The 27472-nt window shown below is 44.7% G+C and overlaps 1 protein-coding gene across 3 annotated transcripts in view; it reads right to left on the reverse strand.

Annotated features, from left to right (window-relative positions):
* The window catches only part of EP400 (E1A binding protein p400), a 181518-nt gene that overhangs the window by 64408 nt on the left and 89638 nt on the right, over positions 1-27472 (reverse strand). For all 3 annotated transcript variants that reach the window (XM_088482079.1, XM_088482077.1, XM_088482080.1), the window contains 2 exons: positions 23693-23859; positions 8875-9035 (listed from right to left, as the gene is read on the reverse strand). In XM_088482079.1, coding sequence (XP_088338205.1) covers positions 8875-9035; positions 23693-23859 — 328 coding nt within the window. The remainder of the gene's footprint in view (positions 1-8874; positions 9036-23692; positions 23860-27472) is intronic.

Below are 27472 nucleotides of genomic sequence, written 5' to 3' on the forward strand. Positions count from 1 at the left end.
CAATGACACCATGTAGTCCCCAGGTTCCAGCGCCAGAATGATGGACCGTAGGGTCTCCATCCGAAACTTCGGAACCCGCAAAGACTTGTTGAGTGCTTTGAGGTTGAGAATCGGACGATACGACCCATTGGGTTTCTGGACCAAAAATAGATTTGAATAGAAATCCTGGCCCCTCTGGGAGAATGGAACAGGCACTATAACTCCAGCCTGGAGCATAGTGTGCAATACCTTCCGCAGCTCCGTAGCCTTGTTCCGGTCTGATGGTAGACCCGTGGTGAAGAATCGAGCCGGGGGTCTGTGCCGGAAGGAGAGGGCGTATCCGTGGGAAACCACCTCCAGAACCCAAGTGTCTGTCGTAGTGGCTGACCAACACTGGGCGAACTGCAGCAGGCGGCCTCCCACCCTGGGATCCCCCAAAAGGAGGCCCGGACCGTCAGGCCGCAGGCTTGTCATCTGACTTGGGGGCCGGACGTCTGGTACTCCATGCCTGCTTCCGGGGCTTGGCCGATTTCTTAGGGCCAGCCTGTCGAGGAAACGACTATGGTTTGGGCCTGCCCTGGGCCCTAGATGACCAAAAGGACGATGGTCCAGAACCAGAAGGAGCAGCGGCCGACGGGAGAGAAGCCGATTTGGCTGCCGCCAGCGTGGCCACAATCTTATCCAGATCCGGACCGAAGAGAACTTCTCCGGTAAACGGCAACGCCTCCAGACCCTTTTTGGAATCTGCGTCCGCCTTCCAGGATCGCAGCCACAAGGTGCGACGAGCAGCCACCGCTGCTGAAGAAATTCTAGACACCAGAGTACTAATGTCTAGGGCCGCCTCGTTGATATAAGTGGCCGAATCACGGAGATTACCAATCAACTCCGCCTGTTCGGCCGGACAGTCGGAATCAAAAGAAGCCTCTAATGAATCCGCCCAGCGCTCCATCGCTCTGGCAACCCAGCAAATGGCCATAGCCGGCCGCGCTGCCCCCCCCGCAAGGGAATAAGCGGACTTCAGGCAGATCTCCACCTTGCGGTCCGTAGCATCCTTAAGGGAGGACATAGATGGCATCGGCAATGTGGCACTACGGACAAGACGGGTCACGTGAGAATCCACCTGTGGAGGGGATTCCCACTTTGCAAAATAATTATCCGCGAACGGATAAGCCACCGCCAGGCGTCTCTGCGGCTGGTATCTTTTGCCAGGCTGTTTCCACGCCTCCTCTAAATGGTCCACCAACTGACCCGAAAGAGGAAAGACTGTGGCATCGCCCTTCACATCTTTGAAAAAGGCATACTTAGATTTAGCCGCTGGGGGAACTTCGTCCTCAATCACCAAGGCTGTGCGGACCGCCCGAATAAGTCCAGGAATAAATACTTTGGACTTAGCATCAGCGTCCTTAGTATGGAGAGGTTCCTGATCGTAAGGATCCAGAATCTCCCCATCATCAGACGTCCCCTCGTCATCCTCATAAGGAGCCGACAGAGACGCCACCGGCCGTTTATGCGGCCGCATCACAGACTCCCCTTGCAACACATCCGACAAGTGCTGTACAGAACTCGTCAGGGAGTTAACCCACGCTGGCTCCTGAGAAACCGGGAGCGGGGAAATAGGGAGACTGTGGGGTACCACCAATTGTCGTGGGAAACCCTGCATGGGTGACGACACCACTGACTGCTGGGATAAACCCATCGGCGTAAACGCGGGCTGCGGAGCTAACTGGCCCACTAAGGCTGTAAGCGCCTGAGCGAAACAAGCCCAGGGCGGCTCCTGTACCGGTGCTGTAACCGTAAGAGGCCGCGCCATGGACAAACACTGCCGGCAAAGGCCCTCCGCGCTACCCTCCCCCTCCGCTAACGGTACTTTACACGTAGTACACTGTAGCCGGAGGGGAAAATCACTTTCGGACATGATGGCACCACGTATGTGACCTCTCTCACCAATTATAACTTAAATAGGCGAGAGACCACCCTGCAGCACCGCACCGCAAGGGCTTAGCAGAAAGAACAGGGACAGTAATAAAGCTGACAGTTTAGAGAAAAGTTACAGGCAGCAGCGCTAGCACAGTCACATACAATGCAAAGAAAATAAATTCCTGCACTAACAGCGCTGATCACTCAACTACGCAGACACAGGGCCTGGTAGGACACAGCGCTGCATACACAGACCTGACCACAGCGGAGGAGAGGTATGTGGGGGCACCCAGACCACGATGCTTCCGTCCAGCGCTTCCAGCAGCGTTCACCATGCGTTCTGGAGAAGATGGCTGCCGAGGAGCAGAGAGGAGGCTGGCCTGGGGGAGGAGCGCTGCAACAGGACCAGTCGGCAGCGTGCAGAGAGGGCTGTGTGCAGCGGGGGAGGCGCGCTCCCCTGGCATGCATTTAACCCCTGGGACGCCGCAGCGCTACCGCTCTGCTGCGGTCCGCTGTCCCAGGGGGTAGTGGAAAGCGCAGGTTGGTCGCCTGGCTCCACGCTGCAGCCAGTCCCCAGGGAGCCCCCTGCCTGGGGACTTAGGACCATGTGACCAGCGGGGACCCACCGCGGGACCCCGCTGCTTACCTTTGTCCCCCTTGGATCCGGCCATCCCCGGATCGGTACCGGCGTTCTGGTACCGGCGGGGGTGTAGGGAAGACAGCATGGACGTCAGGACTGACTGTCCATGCTGTACAACCAGATGTGCAGCCACAGCTGCACTGAAGAAAGCTTCAGGGGCTTCTAGCCCCCACTCCGACAGGTGCACCCGACTCCGGACGGGCACCAAACTAAACTGAGGTGCCTTGGCTCGGGGGCGGGGTATAGGAGGGGGACCCTAGTGCATCCTGGGAGGCTGAAAAGCTTAACTCTATGGTGCCCAGCGACTGACGTCACACCTATACCCCAAGGTATCCTGTGGATACCCTATGGACCCTGAAGTAGAAAATAATAATTATTATTTGCTATGTCACTCTGAAACGTGTGTTACCATGGAATGACCCCTAGGGCATCTGGAATGCCTTAGGGCAGTGGTTCCCAAACTGTGTGCCGTAGCACCCAGTGCTAGTGGCTGACAGTCCAAAAAATATGTGGACAAAAAGAAACGCAACCCTGTCAACCAACACATAACTGAACCTAGGGGTGACATGTAAGCACAATTTACTTTCTCAATAAGAAACTTTTGGCCCAGGGGTGTCGTGGAAAAATTCTGATACTCTAGGGCGCCATTATTCAAAAAAGTTTGGGAACCACTGCCTGCAGCTGTGAAGCGGTGCCTACTGGATACTTACCCTCAGAGCCGGCCTAGCAGCTGTGACGGCGCCAGCCACTGCAACTATAGACTACCTACCCTGCTGGCTACTGCGATTGGAGCTCAGCTCCAATCAGGCAGCGGTCAGAATGAGCTTCTGCACATGTGCAGGAGCTCATTCTGGCTACAAGTAATATGGCCGCTGGAGGGCATGCCCAGACGCGGCCACTCCAATGGGCCTTTGCTGAGCTGAGTCATGAGTAACAACTAACGGTTCTGCCTCCATTTTCCGCTGCCACCCAGCGCCCATCAAGTCAGGCCAGCAGCAACTGCAGCACGGACAGTCGGTCACACTCCCAGGACAAGAGTGTGAGTGAGACTGTCTCTAACTAAGAGTTGAAGCTGAGGTTTCAGCTGGGAGAGGGCAGAGGGTTGATGCTGGAGGTTGGACCTGACAAGGGCTGTCTGTGCCTGGGGTGCTGACTGTGCTGGCAAAGGGCCGGGGTGCTGGGTACATAGAGACCAGTTTTGCCAGGGGTGCTGAATGTGTTGGATGATTGAGGGGTGCTGTGCTGGGAAAGGAGTGCATAATTAATGGGGCAAGGGTGCTGACTGTGCTTGGAAAGAGGTGCATAATTAATGAGGGATGTGGTGCTATGCTGATGAGAGGCACTGTGCTGGCTAAGGGTTGCTTAATTAATGAGGCCAGGGGTGCTCTGCTGCATGAGTGATGCTGATTGTGCTGGGAAAAGGGTACATAATTAATGAGGCCAGGGGTGCTATGCCAGATGAGGGGTGCTGGGAAAGGGTGCATAATTACTGAGGCCAGGGGTGTTGTGCTGAATGAGGAGTGCTGTGCTGGCAAGGGGATGCATAATGAGGCCCGTGCTGCTGTGCTTGATGAGGGGTGCTGTTCTGGGAAAAGGGTGCATAAGGAGGCCAAGGGTGCTATGCTGCATTGGGGTTGCTGTGCTTGGAGAGGGGTGCTGTATGAGGCCGGGGGTACTGTGCTGTGGGCTGGAGGGATCAGCCCACACATGGTAGAAAAACCCAGGTGTTAGCTCACCTAAGGGCTGCCCTTTGCACAGAGCCCAGAGAGGGCTGGATCAGTCAGACAGTCCAGGTGGGACTGCAATTGGGGACTAGTGTCTGCTGGGAAGCCACAGGTGGCTAGGAAGCCGGTGTTCAGACCTACAGGAGTACCCTAAACCTCTAAAAGACTGTGTTGAGAGTGCAACTGTGAGGCGGTGGCAGCCAGCCAGGTAAAGACCAGGCCGGAGCCTGTGTCAGGACAGCTGATAATTGAGAAACCAGAGGCCAAGCCAGGCCAGGCTAAATATCCCAGTATTACTCTGCAGTAAGCAGAGAGAGACTTTGGACTTTTATTTGCAGACTAGCTGCCCTGAATGGGGGCTAGGCTTTTGTTATTTTCTTTCTATGCTGACAGTAAAGCACTTTTCTTTTCTTTATAACCTGAGAAGTTGTGTGTGGACCCTGATTCAAGCACCTAACACTGCACCACTGACGTGCATCTACCAAGCCAATTACCCCACAAGATCACAAAATGGTGGAAAATGCGGGTATTTGATCTACGCAGAAAGTGGATTACTGCAGCTAATTGAAATATGGATGCTTACTGCACAGCATAAAGGAGACAAAAGGACAGGACAGGTGGTGAGTGAAGGAAAGCCAGTTGTAAACTGTTTAAGTAGAACATTATCTGCATATGGGAGATGTAACAGTTGTTGGAGCATTGTCTGCTACCTGCAAATTGTCTGCATATATGAAAAACCATTATAACACGTGCAAATGTTTGGGAATTATACAGTATATTGTCTGTGAAGAGAAATGTGCACAAATGTTGAAATTCCTGCTGCAGCATTGGAAGGGTTAAAGGAAAATTTGTGGTTTATTCTGCTGGAATGCTCAAGCCTATGACCTCAATAAGTCAGAGTGTGGTACTGGGAGAGTAGAGATTTCTTTTGAAAGGCTGTTAAAGAGACAGTACTTGATACATGTGGGTAAGTGTAGTGCCACATGAAAAAAATGTTTTGCTGTATTGAGAATAGTTCTGAAGTCAAAGTTTGATACTGTGAAAATTAAAGCTGTTCCTGTGTTTATGCTGAGTGGAGATAAATATGCGGAAACAGAAGCAAGGTCATAGAAAAGGCAGGTTCCCTAGAGTTATTCAAGATGGAGATTTGCAAATCCAGGACTGGAGTTTACAGTTTGAATGTAAAGAAAGTGTATTTCAAGGAAGTGATTTAAAGTTGTTTGAAATCCTCTGTGGTAACTCTTTTCAAAATGCTGGGGCTCCGAGTAATGTTCCAGAGAAAGAGACACCAGATTATATGTCAGCATGGAAGAGTTTGACCATATGAACAAAGTTATGCATGATAGAATGACATATTATTATGTGCAAATAAGTGACTTGGAGTCAGCTGAAGAAATGTTTGTACATAAGCAAGTTGAAGAAAAGTTGCTCAGTGAATTGTCCTCTTTAAAAATGTCACTTAAACAAGAGCAAGACGAGAGAGAGCTGGGAATTGAGGCTCTTAAAGAGAACGACAACAGAAAAGATACCCTTGCGCAAATTAATAAAAGTAAGAACTAGTATAGAAAATGTCGTAAGTTTCAAAAATATATAAACACATTTATTATCATATGTACATTAAAATATGTTTTTCATTGACCAATCTCTCAATAATATGGAAAATAATTAATATGCTTGAAGAAACAATATAAACTCAGGATCCAAATATTCTTAATAATATTTGGATACTAGTTCTTACTTTTATTAATTAGCGCAAGGGTATCTTTTCTGTTGTCATTCTGGAAAACCTGGCCTATAGGTGTTTGTTTGTGTGCAACCACAAGCACGCTGAGTCTTTGCTGCTTGAATTATTATATTTTCATATCAATTTACTTTTTATTTATTACAGTATTAGTGCCAGGTTCTTTCTGTTAATTATTTCTTAAAGAGAGAGACCTAAAATTGGCAGCTGTATCTATATGCCTTGAGGAGACTGAAGCATTCAAATGTATTATAAAGTATGATAATGATGTGGTGCTTGCAAAGAATGAAGTATTAGATCAAGACATTTTTGTTGAATTGCATCAAAAGTGTCTGGTACTTCAGCAGAAGGTGAAAGAATTAAAAGAAAGAAATTCACTGTCTGAGAAGCTTCGTGAATGTTCGGAAGAAAGGAAGAAATGTCTCCAGATGGAGCAGAAAGAGCGTAGTGCAATGGACATGGAGGTTGTCCATCTTGAGGCAAGCTTTAAGGAGCAAATACAAACCCTCCAATTCAACTTGTCTGCAGCCTAAGGACTGCCCTTTGCACAAAGCCTAGTGAGGGCTGGAGCAGTCAGACAGTCCAGGTGGGACTGCAATTGGAGACCAGTGTGTGCTGGGAAGCCACTGGTGGCTAGGAAGCCGAGGTTCAGACCTACAGAAGGTAGGGAGTAACCTAAACTTCTAAAAGACTGTGTTGAGAGTGCAACTGTGAGGCTGTGGCAGCCACCCAGCTAAAGAACAGGCTGGAGCCTGTGTCAGGACAGCTGATAATTGAAAATTTATGTTCGTGTGAAGGACCGCCCAGTCCTGGTGAAAGATAAGGAACAGGGATCTGTGTGACAAGGCTGACAACTCGAAGATCCGCCTGGCCAATGAAATAGCAAGTCCACTGAATCTAACAACTCAAAAGGGAGTTCCTGTAGAGCCCGAAGCACCAGGACTAAATCCCACGGTACCACCGGAGGAACGAAGGGGGACTGGATATGTTCCACCCCTGGTTGGAAAATCTGTACAGCAAGTATGGCTGCAAGTTTCTTCTGAATGAAAACGGACAGGGCAGATACATGAACTTTTAAGAGCAGTATCCAATTAGCCCCGAACAACGGGCGCTAATTGATCCCCACGATCGTTGAAAAACGGGGATTTTTTGCCAATTATCCCAGATTTTCGCCAATGTTTTTTTTCACCCTATCCTATGATTTTGGACAAAATAATAGAATAGTTCTCCCGAAAACACATAGGAGCCGCAATAAGCTTGCGGACCTATGTGTTTTTGCCTTTTTTTGGGTGAAAAAACAGCACTTATTGTGGATTATTTTTGGTAATTTACTGTGGCTAATTGGATAGCCCCCTAAATTGGAGCCCCAAATCCATTCCTCTCTGAAGAAAGGACAGCAACCTGGATAGCCAGAATACCGAAGGGGAAAAGTCCTCTTGGGCACACCAAGTGAAATAGGCCTTCCACACCCGGCGGTAATTAAGAGCCGAAGACAGTTTCCTGGCCTGGCACATAGTCCTAACCACTGCAGCGGGGAAACCCTGTGCAGCTAAGATGGATGCTTCAAAAGCTACTCCGTCAAAGCCAGTCTCAGTAGGTGATAAAAAGAACCTTGACTGAGAAGTTCTGGGCGGAGAGGTAGGCACCAAGAAGGGACTATGGATAGTCGAAAAAGGTCTGCATACTAGGACCGGCGAGGCAAACTTGGAGCTACCAGTATTGCCAGAATGCGTTCTGCCTTCAGCTTGTTGAAAACCAGCGGAATCAGAGCAGTTGGAGGAGAGATAGACTAGGTTGTAAGCCCACGGGAACGATAGGGCGTTGATGAGATAAGCTCCTGGATCCCGAGTCCGGGAGCCATACCTGACCACTTGTAGTTTCTCCCGGAGGCCATCAAGTTGATCTCTAGTTGACCCCAACGATCCCCTAGAAGATGGAAAATGGCTGGGCGCAGGTACTATTCCCCCCTTCCCCCCTGTTCTGCTAATTAGGCTGGTTATATAAAAAAATGCTGCCTATGTCCCTGGTGGTCCAGTGAGGGCCACAGTATATCGGACTGTCACTCATTCATCCCCCATGGGGGGAGTCGCTATCCAAATATGGTGTCCTGCTGTCAGCGAGACACCCTTATAAGCCACTCTGCTCCGGTGTGTGGCCAGGGGCTCCAGGCGTGGGGAAGCTGCAAGGGACTCCTCTGCTGGCCGCTGGGTCCATGCAGCACTACGTCCTCTCCAAAGTCTGCCGGGTCAAGGCAACTGTCTCAGAAGACAGTGCTTTGACTCCAGAGTGGCAGTCCCACAGCAGAGGCGGACTGTCTACTCACACTATCACAGTACAGCCTGCCCCAGAAAAATAAAAAATAAAAACTGCAGATCACTTTTTAAAATGTGCCCTCTCTCCTGAGACACTAAAGCAAAACTGACATCAGGAGGCAGAGGGTGAGGTATAGAGGGTGAGGAACCTGTGCTGCAAAGATCTATTTAGTGCCCAGACTCCTCTCGCACCTGCCATACCCCACCTGCTATATCCCATTGTTTCAAGTGTCCTCCATCAGATGAAAGAGAAAAATAATGTTCATTATTTCCTTCTAACCTACACCATTCTTGTATTTTTTCATCTAACAGTCACATAATGTATACATATCCCATCTATTAGCCCTCTGTGAGTCTGAGGTGTTAGATTTACAAATAAAGCATCAATTACTTACGAGAGATAACCTAGCTATCAGCTACAGTACAAAGCATAGATCTCAGCATTAGAATGCAAGTGGCTGTAGAGTAATTAAGCAAACAAACAACAATAATAGAGGGTAAAAATAAGTAAGCATTCGCAAAAGCACTCACAAACAAAGGCAATAAATGATCCTTCCTTACCCTGATTTGTAGAGGCTGATGTGACTGGGGATCGCCCTCGAGCCTGGCCTTGCTGAGTGACTGTGGCTGTAGTTGTGGTTACCAAGCGCGAGGCCGGAGTACTGGAGAAAGCCACAGTTCGTCCTTCTGGCTTCTGACCATAAAGAACCGGCTGAAAAAGCCTGTAGGGTGTATAACCACAAAAATAGTTACACTTTATGTTAATTTCATAAAATTCTTCTTCTTAGTATTGATCTGTAGATATTTACTTTATTTAAGCATTAGTTTACACAATGGTTAGGCAAAGTTTTCTCTTTGGGTGCCAGACATTCAACATTGGAAGTAAAAAAAATTCCAGGGTGCCATTACCATTACACAAGTTATAGATGGATGCTAACAATGTTAGTGGCTTCCCTGTCTTTCCTTTTTAAGATAACTTGCTAAGGTTAATTCATAATTTGTAGTTTGGGAATGAACACATGTATTGTACCATAATTGAACTGTAATCAGGGTAATAGTGGCAGGTTGCAGTCACCAGAAACCCAGGCTTCACTGTGTATGCTGGACATGCTGGGGTTCTCTGGTTTGGAGAGATTCTACTAGACCAAACAGGTTTATCTCTGTGGGGTAATAAGATGGAGCAGGAGCTGCACATGCTGCACAGTAGGAGAGTTCCTGAGTCCAAGACTAAATAGAACAAATTTATAATGCAATAACAGTGGGCCTGATTCAGATCTGCACACAAATGTTTATACAGACTGAGCGACAGTTAGCCATTGCGCATGCTCAAAGACCGCACTATGCACACGCAACGATTGAATTGCGAATACGCCCGCACAGAGTGTTCACTCACAAACTGAGTGACAGGTAGTCAGCGTTTGGGGGAGGTAACCGCGGGTGATTAAATAAACACAGGCATGTCGGGAGCGTTTAAACACTGTTTTCTGGGTGTGCATAAATAAGTCACTGCATTCAGTCATTACCGTATTTTCAAATTGCGATCCATCAGAGATCGCAGCTGTGATGGCATTTGTGTGCGGATCTGAATCAGGCCCAGTGTTTCCTACTTCTAACAGTGATAGAATGGGATAATTTGTTGGGGGTAAGGTGTTACAGATTAATTTGCAGATTAAAAGTGCTATAACCCCTAGAAAACAAAGAAAAGCAGCCAGTAGAAAAATCACCTGAGTAAATGAAAAAAAAAAAAGCATAAAGAATAATGCGTATTCTAAACCTATAAATCAAAAAGACATTTCAGAAATCATAAAAGGTAAAAAAAAAATTTACAATTATTTAATATTTGACTTACCTCATAAATTATATTTTATTCTAAATATCTACGATAATAAATATGATTGCAAGCTTACAATCTATAGGGAAATAGGCATTGATACACAAGGATAGGACGGTGTTACATATTGCATATTTTTCCAGCCAGATAGCAGAGGTTCTTGGTGGGCAGTATGATCCAGTCACACAGGAATGTTGTTAGGAGGATGTGAAAGTGAAGAAAGCAAATACGTGAGGTTATGTGTGGACTTTAAGAAGGGATGTAATTAGTTAGGGAAGCTATGAAGGTTATGTGGGCAGTTCTGAAATCTGATAAGCTTGTCTGTAGAGGTGAGTTTTCAGGGAGCGCTTGAACTTTGGAGACTAGAGGAAAAAGTCTTATTGTGCATGGGAGGGCATTCCACAGAGTGGGTGCACCCCGTCCTGTAACCGTGAATGGGAGCAAGTGAAGCGTGTGGATTAGAGACATAGATCTTGTGAAGAGAGGTTGGGTTGGTAGATATTTTGAGATAAGTGAAGAGATGTATGTTGGTGTGGTTTGGTTAATAGCCTTATGTGTATGTAAAAGTGTTTTATATTGAATACGGTAGAAAACCAATAGCCAATGGAGGGACTGACAGAGCGGATCAGCAGACGATGAACATTTGTCGAGAAAGATCAGCCTTGCAGCTGCATTCAAAATGCATTGTAGTGGTGAGAGTCTGTTTTTGGGAAGGCCAGTAAGGAGACTATTGCAATAGTCAATGCAGGATATAATGAGTACATAGATAAGAGTTTTTGCAGTGTCTTGTGTAAGATACGGTTGCATTTTGGATATGTTTTTTAGATGTATGTAACATGATTTTGAGACAGATTGAATGTGGGGAACAAAGGCATCCGGCTTGTGGGGTGGGGTTTACTGTTGAGTTATCAACAGTGATAGAGATATCAGGTTGATAACTACTATTGGCCGGTGGAAATATAATTAATTCTGTTTTAGAAATATTAAGTTTGAGGTGGCAAGATGACATCCAAGATGAAATAGCAGAAAAAACATTCAGTGACAAGGACCAATACAGATGGTGACAAATCTGGGGAGGATAGGCAGATTTGAGTATTAGCTTTGTACAGATGATATTGAAATCTGAAAGAGCTGAAAAGTTTGCCAAGAGAGGTGGTATATATTGAGAAAAGCAGAGGACTTAAAACTGAGCCTTGCGGTAATTCAACTGAAGAATAGAATTATCTGCACTGATAAATGTATCATAAGTCCTTCCTTACAGAGATTATATTGAAAGTGTCAGTTAGAAAAACTGAATTTGAAATAATTTAAATTTGAATAGGAGGTGCACCCTGGAAAACAATTAACAGTATAGAGTGATACAAAGAGAACAAGTTATTCCTTTGTGGGGCACTCACGGACTAATATTTATTACAATTAATTATTAGTCTGTGAGTGCCATACAAAGGAATAACTTGTTCTCTTTGTATCACTCGGTACTCCAACTGATAAAGGTAGCGAGGAGGATGCAGAATCATAAAAAAACTGTGAAAGAGCGATTAGATAGGTTGGATGAGAACCAAGAAAGGGCTATGTCCTGAAGACCTAAGGATTGTAGTGTTTGTATGAGAAGAGAGAGATCTAGAAGAATAAGAAGTGAGTAATGGCCTTTAGACTTGAAAGTGACCAGATCATTCACTAGCTTAGTCAGTGCTGTCTCTGTGGAGTGTTGGAAACAAAAGCCTGACTGAAGTGGGTCCAACAAGTTGTGAGAGTAAAGAAAGTGTGTGAGGCGAGTGTAGGCAAGTATCTCAAGTAGCTTGGAGGGGCATGGAAGCTGGGAGATGGGACTGTAATTTGAGAGAGAGTTAGGGTCAGAATTTTGTTTGATTTTTTTCAGAATGGGAGTAATCACTGCATGCTTGAACAGTGATGGAAAGATACCAGTAGAGAAAGAGATTACAGATTTTAGTTAGGGTTGCGATAAGCACAGGAGACAGAGTTTTACTGATTTGTGAGGGTATAGGATCAAGAAGAGAGGTAGTAGAGTAGGAGGATAAGAGTGTAGACACTTCATCTTCATTTGGGGGGGGCAAATGAAGAGAAAGCGACAGAGGGTTCAGGTAGGGAATTGAGCAGGTCTCTGGCTGAGGAAGAGAATACCATTTAATTTCGGATCTCATCAATCTTGTCCTTGAAATAGGAAGCAAGATCTTGTGCACTGATAGTAGCTGGTGGATTGAGTGCGAGAGGGGTAAGAAGTTATTTAAATGTATTAAAAAGTTGCTTGGGGTTAGAGGCTTGGGCAGAGGATGAGAGATTGGAAATGTTTGTTTGGCAGTGTCCAGAGCAGTAAGATAAGAGTGGTAGATAGTCTTATATATGAGGAAGTCACTTGGAGTACGGAATTTACGCCACTGCCGTTCTACTTTACGTAAGAAGATTTGTAGGTGCTTTAGAGTGCCACGGTTGACGGCTAAGTCTACACTGACTGTGATGAGTAGCTGGAGCCACTTCATTGAGGACTATTTTTAGTGTCTGGTTCAGGTGTGATAGAGCAGTCTCAAGAGAAGTAAATGTAGAAATTGGTGAGAGTTGTTGTCGCAGAGAGGTGTAAAATTGTTGAAAATTAATAGCATTAATATTTCTACGGGTTTGAGGATGATTGGTTGATTTCAATGCCATTGTGGTTGATGTAATAGAGGAAAATGTGCAGGTGATAATGTTGTGATCTGAGAAACAGAGCATAGGACCTGATTCAGAGCCGCTCGCAAGCGGCTCGATGTTTGGCCACTGCGCATGCGCCGCGTCCGGCGTGCACATGAGCGAGCCGCGCCGAGCGACTGAACTTCAGTTGCTACGGGGCTCGTTACAAGACGGGGCAGCTGTCGATGGTGAGTGACAGCTCGCCCCGTTTTGTAGGCGAGTAGGGGGGTGGCTGCACAAAAGCAGGCGTTCCCTTAGGAATGCCTGCCGTTTGTGGGAGGACCTACTGACATCACTACTGTCAGTAGTGGACTTCCTGCACTGGCCTTGCGGAAGCCTAGACCGTACCACAGGGTCTTGTCGCAAGGCCGATGGTCGCGATAATCGCGACCATCTCCAGGTCGCTCGCACAAGTTTTGGGATCTCCCACTAGTTTTGGGATCTCCCACAACTTTGCGAGCGGCAGGAGAAAAAAACAAACGCCCACAGCCCTGTGAGCTGCCTGCGGCAGCGAGCGGGTCTGAATCAGGACCATAGTCTGGTGAATACAAGATCAAGGCAGTGACCAACCTGATGAGTGGAGGAGTCAGTCCATTAGGAGAGGCAGAGAGAGGAGGTTAAAGAGAGTAGTTAGGAAGCATGAAATTGTAGACTGTCAATAGGGATATTGAAATCATCCATGATTATGATGGAGATGTCAGAGGATAGGAAGTGAGGGAGCCAGGCAGAAAAATGTTCAAGAAATTGTGGGGGTGGCCCAGTTGGGCGATAAGACAGCAGCATCACGCAGTTTATATTCATTAATAGGCTCATGCTGTTCTGTATCAATCCAAAAACCTGTTATCACACAGATAATAGTACTTGATTAATGTAGTAGTTGGGCATGTGGATTCTATATTGTATTATATATTCAGTCATCAAAGTAATTGCTTTTGCAATATTAACAAAAATATACACTGAGTGGTCAAATTATTGTGACCATCAGGTAAGTACCTTGCTGGACCACCTTTTGCCCTTAATACAGCTTGAATTCTTCTAGGCATTGTTTCTACTAGCTGTTGGTATGTTTTGCGGGGAATATTAGCCCAAATGTGATGAACTGCATCTTCCAGTCCTGAAGGTTTGATGGTCAGATCCTCCCTTCTACCTCATCCCACAAATGTTCAATGGGATTGTGATCTGGGGATTGAGGAGGCCACTGTAGCATAGAAAAGTCTTGGTTATGCTTATGCTCCTCAAACTATACATGTTCAATGTTAGCCCTGTGAAATGAAGCATTGCTGGTAGTATCCATCTCCATGTGAATAACCATCAACTTCACTGGGTGCACTTGGTGGGCAATGTTATTGAAATAACCTTAAGTGGTCAGATGTTGCTCAACACAAATCAAAGAACTGGTCAATAAATGAGATTGAGTCATCCCAATAAATTAAAAGAATGCATTCATCAACATACATCTTTATGTGGAGGTTAGCTATCTCAGAGCAAATGTACCATTGTGCAGTCTGTGGTTCAATGGAGCAGAATGAAAATCTGCCCCATACCATAAAGTTGCCTCCATCAGATTGAAGAGTCATAATGATGCAAGACGGATCTATGATTTCATGCTGTTGTCTGCATATCCTCATCCTACCATCTGCATGGTGTAACTGAAAACGTCAGACCACATGACCTGTTTCTGATCATTTACTGTCCAATTCCTGAGTAAACTGGAGGTGTTTCACCCTGTTTGCAGAAGACACCAATGGCATATGGAGAGGCCTTCTTTAACTGTAGCCCATGCGATGGAGTAGTCCAATGTTCTCTGAAAGGCCATCTGAATTGGTTACTGATTCATATTATCTGTAAGTTGACACACTGTTGCTCGCCTGCTGGACCGAAACGGTGTGCCCGCTGTCCGTTATGCTCAATTATCCAATAGCCATTTACAACCACAGGCCTTGCGCTCAGTTTTTGCCTGCTGATCAACTTCTGTGTACACTTTAGCAAATGCCGCACTCAAACAACTTACCAATTGTTTGAGTGCGGCAGTTATTAATGCTCACACCACTGCTGTGAGCGCCAACAACAATTCCATGTTTAAAGTCTGTCAGGCTGCGTTGTGTATACATTATTTTATGAGTGATAGACTTCATTAGTCTCTGCATACCTTCGTCTTTCCGTTCTTTTTTTTTTTTTTTTTTAAATTGAGTAAATTTTTATTGGTTTATAGATATACATTAACAAATAACCAAACAAAATAAATAATAAAAAAAAAAATATAAAAAATAATAAATAATATATACATATATATATATATACACACATACATACACACACATATATATATATAATTATATATACATACACATACACATAAATGCACAATCAAATAACAGTATCTGGAATATAAAACCTAGATCTACAAACTGCATCCCAGATCCATTGCTTATAAAAAATATAATATTAATCTGTATACCAAAACAATAAACATAGAGAAAAAAAAAATATATATATATATATATATATATATATATATATATATACATACACATAAAATACATTAAAAAAAAATAAAATAAATAAATAAATAAAAAAATTACCACACTATACAAATATTGGAATATTGTCAAAAATAACACCTGAAAAATTGGCAAAATCAACTAGATCCCAATAAATTCTGCTCTCAACTTATCACACAGCACATTACCTCCAACAAAGTAATAATCTACCTCATTATCCTAACAATAATATACCGGTCAATCATTAGGCAGTGCACGGGCATAACAGGATTTAAGCCAACTGCTCCAGATACGTTCATACTTCTTCTCAGCTTTGCGATAAATAAACACATGTTTTTCATGTTCAACAGTGGTACGGACCAAGGACAGCCAAGCATTATAATCTGGTCCTGTAGGAGCCATCCACGACCGAGCCACACATACCTTAGCTAGTGTACACAAATTGACAATGTATTGCTTAAGATATCTGTCCACTACCTCATCGTCCATAGAGCCTAAACAGCACGTCAATGGCGTAGCTAAAGTGGGAGCAATACCTGTATTGGACAAAACTCTCAGAACCTTATTCCAAAAAATGCTAACCACCGGACAATCCCATAGAAGGTGCCAGAAAGTACCGCTACTAATTTTACACTTAGGGCATATGTCAGATGCTCTCCCCCCAAATTTTAACAAACGAACAGGAGTTAAATAGGTACGGTGTAGAATAAACAGTTGAATCTGTTGAAATCTTATAGAAGTCGTGGAAATACGAGGAGCTTCTAGAGCATTATCCCATTCCGTATCACTTATAAGGCCAATATCTCTCTCCCACTTTGATCTAAGATGTGGTAAACTATCCTTATGATAAGAAGACAATATATAGGAGTATAAGTAAGAAAGCGTCTTCCGGGGACCTAAAGATAAAAGGAATGACTTCAATGGGGATATTTGAATTAGAGGAGGGCCATCTGAAAATTGAGCCGAGAGAGCATGCCGTAATTGTAATTATCTATAGAAATATGATTGAGGGAGATGATGAGCTTCTTGGAGTTGCGCAAAAGATTTAAGAATTGAAGTGTCATATAAATGACCCAATGTAGTTACACCCTTAGAACCCCATGTCACCTCAAGCTGCAAAGAGGCCAGTTCAGGTAATATACGATAACTACATAGAGAAGTGTCTGGATCTAATCCCGTAAACTGTAGAATACTAGATACCAATTTCCATATCTTAATAGCTTGCATCAACAGGGGAGGGCCTTTCTGTATAATTCTACCCGCAAGCAAGGCCTGTAATGGTGTAAAGTTAGGGAAAATCTGAGAAACCAACAAAACATGCAGGGCATTAGGGGAGTCATCTTGAAGCCATAACCGTATATGTGCCATCTGCGCCGCATAATAATAAAATTTGACATTTGGAAGAGCCAAACCTCCCCCAGACCTAGATCGGGTCAGAGCTGCCAATTGAATACGCGGTCGACGATTCACCCAGACCAATGAAGAAAGAAGACTATTCAAACGCCTAAACAATGTATCTGTAATAAAAACAGGAGAATGCTGCAAAACGTACACAAATTTTGGCTGCACCACCATCTTGATTAAGTTAATTCTATCAGTAACGGTAAGAGGGAGCCGGCGCCAGGACTGAAGTTTGCCCTTTAAGTAGACAAACAGGGGCTCAACATTCAATACTATATAGTCCTTTGGGGAATTAGTTATCCAGATACCTAAATATTTAAATTTATTTACCCAACAGAGAGGGAGGGTGATAATGGGAACAGTCGGATACAACCCCTAAGATGAAGGATAGATGATTTGTCCCAGTTTATCTTAAGACCAGAAAAAATTCCAAATTGTTCTATGACTTGAAGAACCACAGGCATAGCTGTTACATAGTCAGACAAAAAAAGTAATAAATCATCTGCATATAAGGAAACTTTGTCCATACTATTACCCAATTGTAGACCTATAATATCAGGGTGAGAACGTATAATACAGGCTAACGGCTCAATAGCCAATGCAAACAGGGTTGGGGACAAGGGGCAACCCTGTCTTTTGCCCTGAGACAGGGGGAAGGATGGGGAGATAAACCCATTCACTGACACCCTGGCAGTAGGGTTCGCATACATAAGTTTTACCCATTTCAAGAACACCGGCCCAAACCCAAAACATAACATGACCTCCCACAGAAAGGGCCACTCCACAGAGTCAAATGCTTTTGCAGCATCTAATGACACAATAACAGAGGACGATTCCTCTCCATGGGAGGCCTGTAAGTGAGTGTACAGCCTTCTAATGTTCTCCGACGTCGACTTGCCTGGCATAAATCCTGATTGGTCTGGGTGAATAACCAAAGTAATAACAGTGTTTAGCCGAATAGAAAGGATCTTAGCCAAAATTTTGGCATCTGTGGGAATTAGAGAAATTGGCCTATAGGAATCGGGGTATCTAGGGTCCTTCCCGGGTTTAGGGAGCACAACAATTATGGCTTCAGACATAGATGGAGAGAACAAATTCTTTTCATAGAGCCCATTAAACAGATCTAAAAGTCTTGGAACAAAGATACGAGCATGTTTTTTATATATCTCTATGGGAATCCCCTCAGATCCGGGTGCCTTGTTACCGGGAAAGGAACTAATCGCAGCATCTACCTCCTCCAGGGTCAACGGGGCATCTAAATACTCCTGAGCCTCGGATGACAATTTTGGAAGCCTAGCAGAAGCAACATATAATGACAAAGCATTCACATCCTCAGTCAACTGTGTTTGATATAAGTTTTTATAAAATAAACTAAAAACCTCTATATCTTGTGTAGATGTGACCATAGAACCCTCAGGCCCAATTAGTTCCGAGACAACAGCAGAAGGACGATCAGCATGAACCAAGTGTGCCAGAAAACTACCAGTTCTGTCAGCCTGCATATAATATAAATGAGAACGGAATAACAGTCTACGGTTCATTCTATCTGTTAAATGATCAGTCCACTCTGTCTGTGCAGTCAACCATTTTAAACGTGAAGATTCCAACCTGTCCCCCAAGTAATCCAACTCAAGATTTCTACAGGCCATCTCCAAAACACGTTCTTTTTCCCTGTAAAATGTTTTTAATTCTGCTACCCTTTTGATCAGAGACCCACGTAAATAGGCCTTGAAGGCGTCCCAAACATTAGCTACAGAGGCAGATCCCACATTGTCAGTAAAATAGCCATCCCACATAACTTCCAGCTCTGAACCTGCACCCATTTGAAGTGGGGAGTGATCTGAGATTCCTCTGGCTTTATATTCAATGTTGGTTATATTAGGTACAACAGATGGGGACACCAGGGCCAAATCCAATCTAGAGAAAGAGTGATGCGTGGAGGAAAAACAGGAGAATTGTTGTACTCCAGGGTGTTTAACTCGCCACGCATCAACCCATCCCAAATCAGTTACAAACTTAGCAAAGCCCTCACCACCTTTAGAAAGAGAACTTGAAGACTCACGCCACTTATCCATAGACTGGTCCATTATATTATTGAAGTCTCCCAAACAGAGCACTGGCGTATCTGGAGAACGGGCCACAAATTCAGCAGCTTTTTTTAAAACAGCATATGAAAAAGGAGGGGGGATGTACACTGCTAACAATAAAATGGGCTTAGAATACAGTACACAATCCAGAAACACATATCTGCCATAAGGGTCAGTTTGGACTGCAGTAAAAGAAAAAGGGACAGATTTATTAATAAGAATGGAGACACCCCTGGACGATGAAGTATGTGAGGAGTGATAAGCCCATCCCACCCATGGTCTTTTAAGAGCTAGTACCTTACTCCCGACCAAATGCTTCTCCATTAGACAAGAAATATCAGGCCCATATTGCTTAATCATTTTAAAGACCAAAGAGCGCTTTAAACGATCATTAACCCCCCGGACATTCCATGTTAAGAGTTTCACCATTGTAATACATTGAACTATAAAGCATAATTGAAGTTACCTTGAAAATAGTGTGGTAAAGAAAAAATAAAGAAAAACATTTGTAAGAAAAAAACTGGACAACCCATCCAAAGCCACCCCCCACCCTGTATACCCACCCGAACTTAGGCATACTTAAACCCAAAACTAAACTAAACTACACTAAAACCCACAGGATACAACTACTCGATCCTTATAGGTGTAAAAGGAACTGGGATAAAAATAACCACCAATGCAACGGAACTCTCCGGCCATATTTTGACCGAAATATCAACATAAACAACGAATAAAAAAGAAAAACCCTACCAGAAAAAAAAGAAATATACTCAGTAAGGGAAGCGAGACATAGAACAATATCCAACCAATATCACAACATAAATACTATTATAGAAATATAAATATTGGAATATCAGAAAAAGGCCTATTTAATGTCGTAATGAGAGATGCAGCAGGGGGAGGTGGGGTCACAGACTTGGATGTACCCTGGGGATCACAACACACTGGGGGCACAGGAGTGGAGGAATGGGCAAAGCGTTCCAGTTTTGCAGCAGCAGCAGCAGCATCATGACCTCTTTTCCCCATAGTATTAATATAATGTAGGAGAATAATGTAGGAGACAAGTTATAATATATAAATGCACAGGTAGTGACACAGCAGCAGCAACAGGCAGAGATCCCTCCAAACTTAAAATCACTCACAGGAAGAGAAGTGTTGCTGAGTCCCACAGTTGCAGAGCTGACAGTTCTTCACACAGAGCAGGGAGAAATAGTGATGTCTGGCAGAACTCTGGCAGCATCAGACTCAGAGATAACCTCCCTGACCCTGACTCTAAACACAAGCCAGGCAGGAGAAGCAGACCAGAAGCTCCCAGCAAAGCCCCCTTGTCAGGCACAGATAGGTTGCGTAATACAGAAGCCAACAGGAGTTGAGAGGCCTGGGTGCAGCTCTGGAGTTACAGGATATAAAGACAGGCAGGCCCAGGGAATGCAATGGAGGCCCTCAAGAGCCACTCTCCTCACTCCACACAGCTCCAACCAAGTCAGCAGGTTCCTGGCAAGGTATGTGAGAGACAGCAGGGTAGTAACGTTGATATAGGGGTCTCAGGAGGGGTAAGCAGGATTATCAGCCGGAGAGCTCAGAGTCCCTGTGTCCTACACTATTGCTGCCGTGGCCACGCCTCTCGTCTTTCCGTTCTTATACAGATACAGACATCCTACATCATAAAATTTGTACATACATTAAATCTTTTTCTCAAGTGCATTGGGGCACATTGGATTACCATGGGGCATAGTGTGTGGTGACAGGGAATTTGGTTGAATTAAATTTTCCAGCAAAAAAAAAATTACATTTCTCCCTCTCAATACCCATTGACTGTATGGGAACTCAGTATTTGTCTTACAAAGCTCGAAGGGAAAGGCCAGGAGTAAAGAACAAGAGAGAGAAAAAAAAGTGAAAATAAAGCACTGACACACAAACACAGTGCATAAAGGGTGGGCGTCCAGTTTCCTCCAAAGGACTGAGAGAAAAAGATTTAACGCATGTACAAAAATTCCATTTTCTCTAATCATCCATTGGAGGACACTGGAATACCACGGGGATGTTCCAAAGCTGTAATTAAGGGAGGATACACATAAAAGTTGCAGTGCATATCACCTTACGTTCAAAAATAGTATCTGTCAAGTTTTGTGAACGTGTGCACTGCAGTCAAGGTGGCTGTCACCCACAACTGCTCAGTTGAGTCCCTCTTCTCCGTCACCAATCTCTCATGTTCAGGAAAGCTCGCCAGACTCTCTTGTGGACATCTTAAAGAACCAACAGGGCAACTTCCCTTGAATATAGCTACCAAAGTGAACCGGATGAGCACTGATAAGACCTTTATAGAGATTGCCAAAACTTGGGGCAAACCTGATTCTCGTGGCCATCCCAAGATTTATCAAAGAAAAAATAATTGTATTTCAAAATAAAATTAATAGATTGTAAGAGATTCTCACATGAGTTTGGGGATCACTTTCTAAAAAATGCATCACTGAATAGGAAATGTTAGTATAAAAAACCTGAAAGTCAAGTATTAATAACCCAAATGTAATTTTAATACAAACAGGGCCTCATTCAGAGTTGTACACTATTAGCATCGCTGCTGTAACCAGAGGAACAAAGAGTGGCTGGACCTGTAGAACACCATGCAGAAAACTCTGAACTTCAGAGATGGCGGCCAACTCGCACTGGAAAAATATAGAAAGGGGCGACTGAGCAGATCCAGGTAGACGGGTAATCGTCAATGATGATCTGCCACCATGCTGAGGATATCGGTGTACCATGACCACTAGAGAACCACCAGGCTGACGGGAACTCCATTGGATTTTACCTTTTTAAGCTCGCAAGGGAGTAGTGGAAAATAGCTGATCTGGGAAAATAGCTGATCTGCAGCCGAGGGCAAAACCACCTCTTTCCTGAAGAAGACCAGCATCCAGAGTCAAAGAGGAGACCTAGAATATCACCCACTATAATATTAAAAACACAAATTTAGTAGTCAGCCTAACTGCTGCCAGCTGAAAGGACAGGAAACCAGGAGTAAAAAGGGAGTTCAATGTTATCAGAAAGGTCACTCAGAGAAGAACAGCATTAACCATGTGAGCAGTCTAAAAACTCTTCCAGTATGACATCCCACTCCAGAACTTGGCTGACTAATACCATCTTGTATTGTCAACAACCACCTTACCAATTTTTTCCTCCTACTCCAAAACCTTAATCCTTTTCAGTCTGGCTTCCATTCTCTCCACTGAAACTGCCCTCAAGAAAGTCAGCAATGACCTCGTTGCTGCCAAATCCAAGGGCCACTACTCTCTGCTCACTGTCCTCGACCTCACTCCTGTTTTAGACACTGTCGACTACTCTCCCCTCCTGAAAATCCGTTACTCACTTGGTATCGTGACACTAGCCCTCTCCTAGCTGTCCTCCTACCTCTCTGACCAATCCTTCTCTGTCTCCTCTCATGACTCCCCCCCCCCCCCACATTCTCTTACAATAGGTGTTCCCCAAGGCTGTTTCTTGGACCTCTGCTATTCTCCCTCTGTACTAGGTGAACTAATCAGCTCTTTTGACCTTCAATATGCTATCCCATCTTGGATGTCCCAGCAATTTTTTAAACTCAATATGTCTAAGACTGAGCTGATCATCTTCCCACCCTCTCACTTAACCTCACTTTCCACTATTTCTTTATCAATTGATGGTACAACTATCTCCTCCAGTCCCAAAGTGCGCTGTCTTGGAGTTATCCTGGACTCCTCCCTCTACTTCAAACTACACATTCAGTACCTCCCGCAGTCCTGCCATTTCCATCTCAAAAATGTTTCCAAGATCAGATCCTTTCTCACCCAGGATGCTACTAAAACCCTCATACCCTCACTTGTCAACTCCACACTGGACTACTGTAACCTCCTCCTATATGGACCTGACTTCCACCTTCAAACGGGCTCTCAAGACCCATTACTTCATCAATACCTTCCTGCTCTCATCCTAACCCACTGCTACATGCTCCTTCCTCCCTGTCTACCCCACCCATCTGTGTCACGCCTGTTTGTCTGCCCCTCCCCTAGAATGTAAGCTCTTACGAGCAGGGCCATCTACCCTCTTATGCTTCTCTTTACTTATACTTCCATCTACTCCTTACTCCCCACTAGGGCCCCTAATTCTATAGATTGTAAGCTTGCGAGCAGGGCCTTCCTACCTATATATCTGTCTGTTATTATTATCCAGTTTTGTTCTATTAATGCTTACAATTGTATAGCACAACGGAATATGCTGCGCTATATAAGAAACTGTTAATAAATAAATAAATAAATAATACTTGGTTGCTTATGCTCTGTTGCTGATTCGAGTGTTATGATCGTTAATGCAGCAATGTATATAAACCATGTCCTTGCCCTGCATTGTATTATACTGTAAGTCACTGGCTTCTTGTTCACTTATTTGTTTATATACTTTGTAAGGAGCTGAGGAACACTTGTGGCGCCATATAAATAAACAATAATAATAATAATTATCTGCTAGAGCTGCCGACTCACACGATAGGTTCTGCTTTTGAAGAAATGTCATGGAAGGAGTAAGGCAGACAAACACCTGGGTGGAGGCCCGAGAGATCATCCCATTAATGCCTTTGACCCAACATCAGACTATATTTTCATTGCAGCTCTGCTAAAAAAGTGTAACGGAATATCTTATCTCATCATTCTCTCTAACTTACTGATAAAGCCTAGTCCCACAGTTCATAGCCAGTAACTGGTACAAGACACAAGCTTAGAAATGCATAGAACATTTGTTGTGATATAATTTTCGTTTAAAATCTTAAACACACCAAAATAATCTTTGATTCTGCAAGAACATAATACAACAAGTGGCCAATATATAGTGTATATTTGAATGTCATATACCTGCTAGGTTTAATTTTAACCGGGTTGGGACGAGAAGCAATGTCAGGAGAGCTATAAATTTCTTCCATTAGCCTTCTAGTCACCTTCTGGACAGGCAGCACCTGGGCTTCATAACGTGTCATTTTATTCTCCAGTCCCAGTAGATCAAATAGCGACAGATCTGGGTTCTGTATAATAAAAAATGATAATCAGTCATATGTATTATGCAGCTTTCTACTGGATACATTTAATAGCAAAGCATTATATGTGAGCAAAATGTAGATTGATAACAGCAAAAGGGGCTTTGGACTGCACAGCTTGACATGAAAGGTGTCTAAAACTACATGCAAAGTAGCTGGCATTATGGGTATTAAGAAACAAAAGACAATTATAATTCAAACTTAAGAGTGAAAGTACAAATCACTGTATACAAAAGACCCTTAAAAACTTAACTACGTAACCCCTGTATCTGTGGAGTTGCGTTTTCTCTCCTTAACTCCCCTCTTTCTTAGCACTCGAGAACCCAATGCATAGTAATAATTTTTAGCTTTTATTTCAGTACATCAACATAACATATATTATGTTACAGTACATGTGCCAATAGTTAAATTTTTTGTGCAAACTCAACTTCACTTGTACTAAGAAGGCGGGTCCAAGGGAAGAAAATGACACTATTCGGGTATGGGCGGTGTAATGATTATGACTTAATCAAGAGTTAAAAATACAAATATATAAATGATTATCCAACATGCAAGGGTTCTAATATAAATACTATGGACCTCATTCAGAGCCGGACGCTATTTGCGCTCGCTCGTCCAGAAAAAGGGGCTGGCTATTTAAATTGACCGTTCGCTCTTTGCGGTCTGTTGACGCCTCTAATGTCTGAACGAGCGAACAAAACATGCGGACGTTTTTTTGTAAAAAACGCCCCCTGGCCGCTCGCATCATACGTCATCTCCGCTATTTATTAGATTAATCGAGTACATCGAAAGGCGAATGAACTGCTCGCTATTCTTGTGGTTGCATTTTCCTACTGCAATCATGCGAGCAGTTCTGGCTAAAAGACACCCAACTGACGTGGTCGATGACGCTGCTTTGTTAATTATGCACACCCATTAAACGCCCATTTTGACCGTTTGGTACACCTGCGTTCGGATCTCCACTCCCCGTTTTCAAGCACCTTCCCCTGTTACCACCCACAAACGCCTCATCCTGTCACTCAAATTAGCAAGCATTCGCTATTTTGCGAGCACACGATTTCTGACCGCACTGAATGGTTCGCGCATGCGTACTAAAACCCATACGCATGCGCAGATGTGAGAACATCGCTCGGAACGAACGAGCGGCCGCTTACGAGCGGCTCTGAATCAGGCCCTATGTTCCTATCTCCTTGTGTGCAAGCAAAGCAGGGGTCAATCTAACTACGCTGGCAAACTTTCCTGACCATTTGCTCTCTCCTAGTACCTGAATCCTGCTGCATAGCAGGGGATGTCATATTTAGGCAATTTAATGTGTCCAACAAACAAGTCACATGTTTCATATAAGAAATGTATACATAAATGTAAATAAAATAATTATTCATAATGTATATTTGGGATGTCCACAATATTTTCATAAAAGGAGAGATAAGGTACATTAAATACAGATGTGTCCTTGCTCATCTAGCTGCAATATGCCATGCAGCACAATATGCCTGGTGTGAGTGAGCCATCAGGTTCCGAGCTACTCTGCTAGCGTTGCACGTCTTTTTTCTGCAGAAATGTGTCTAAGTTGCAATGCAATGCACCTAGGACGCACCAGGAGACTGTGCTGATTAACTTGATACTGTATGTGACACATGTATATCTGTGTGCGACTGAGACTGTAAATGGAATTTGGTGTAGGAAAAAAGCAGATTGTATGCTAATTGAGAGACTAAGGGCCTGATTCAGCAAGGGATGCATGTGAGAGATCGCATGTACTCGGCCGCTGCGTGTATATGCTAATCAATGCATACGCACGGCAACCGCAGCATAAGATGCAGACGCCCAGCACTACACAAAGCTTCCCACTTCCCTTTACTCAAAGCCTGAGTAGTCTGCAAGACAGTGGGTACATCGGTAACATTGGGAACCATCAGAATCATACGCACAATAGAGGCTGACCTGATGTTGTGCAGGATTTTTGCCACTTCCTGTGTGAATCGAGCTGTCTGGCTGTGTATGCCGCCGCATTGCCTTAATTATGCACGCCCATATAACGGTGTCCCAACGCACAGGCACGCCTGCGTTCGCCCAACCACATCCCATCACCTCCCACAAACAGCACTTGCTGTCAGTCAATATCGGAATGGTCTGTGTACACAATGCGTGTAGTCTGCGTACCCTTACCTGATCGCACTGGCTAGTTTGCGCACGCGCAGTGCAATGCATATGCATGCGCAGTGCAAAAACATCGGCCGAGTGCGTGTGTTCTCTCCCTTGCGTTTCTTGCTGAATCAGGTCCTAAGTCACACAAAGATATACAAGTGTCACATATCGAATTAATCAACACAGTCTCCTCGTGCGTCCTCTTTGCATCGCCTTGCGACTTGCACACATTTTCATCCATATAGGACAAAGAGGGAGTCTGATTTCCTGATGGAAGTAGTATGGTCCACGTAGATCTTTAGAGCACGGACCACATCCAAAGAGGCCTCACCTGCCGAGAGGTCTGGTGAAATAAAGGCCGGAACCACAATTTACTTATTTAGGTAGAAGCGACAAACCACCATGGGAAGGAAGCCTGGGCTTGTTCGAAGAACAGCCCTGTCCTAATGAAATATCAAAAAGAGGGAGCGACAAGAAAGCACCCCTAAATCCGATATCCTACGGGCAGACGCTATAGCCAGAAGAAACAGAGGGCCTGATTCAGAGCCGAACGCTCTGACCAGAGCGCTCGCTCTGAATCAGGGCCCTCCTACATGAAAATGGAGCGTCCTCCTGGACACTCGCATAGCTGTGGGTGACCACCCACAGCTTATGCGAGCGTCCATGATGATGGTCGCGATGGTCAAGACCACCGCGACCATCGGGCTTGCGACGGAGACCCTGCGGTAGGGTCTCGCTGCCGCAAGCCCTGGAGTGATTTTGGCTCTAGTGATGTCAGTGGGGCCGGCTTCAGACGGTAGGTGTTCCCATGGGAACGCCTCCGTCTGGCAGCCACGCCCACCAAAGGGGGTGTGCTGTCAATCAACATCGACAGCACGCCCCCTTTGGTGCGAGACCCGGAGCGACGTGGAGACCGTCGCTATCCGGGTATCGCGCATGCGCACAACGGAGCTCCCTCCGTCGTGCGCATGCGCAGTGGGGCAACATCGACCCGCTTGCGAGCGTCCTGCACTCGTGAGCGGGTCTGAATGACCCCCAGAGTCTTCGCATTGAGCCATTTGACATACACCAATTCCAGGGGTTTGAGTGGAGGTTCCTGAAGTGCTTTGAGCACCACTGACAAATCCCATGGAGCCACAGGAAGAACAAAGGGAGGTTGTATCCATAGAACACCTTGCATGAAGGTGTGAACATCCGGTATAGGAGCAATTATGTGCTGAAACCAAATAGACAAAGCAGAAACCTGCACTTTGACAGATTCTAGGAGGAGGCCTGGATCCAATCCAGCCTGAAGAAAGACAAGAATTCAAGACACTTTAAAAGACTTGAGGGTCATAGTTTCGTGGAGCACACCATTGGAAATACGTATGCCATATTCTGTGGTAAATCCTGGCTGAGCCGGTTTACGTGCTCTGAGCATGGTCTGGACCACAGAGCCGGAGAATCCCTTAGC

This window comes from Taudactylus pleione, unplaced genomic scaffold (genome assembly GCF_031769625.1).
Source record: "Taudactylus pleione unplaced genomic scaffold, aTauple2 ptg000282l, whole genome shotgun sequence".
In the NCBI taxonomy this organism is placed as follows: domain Eukaryota; kingdom Metazoa; phylum Chordata; class Amphibia; order Anura; family Myobatrachidae; genus Taudactylus; species Taudactylus pleione.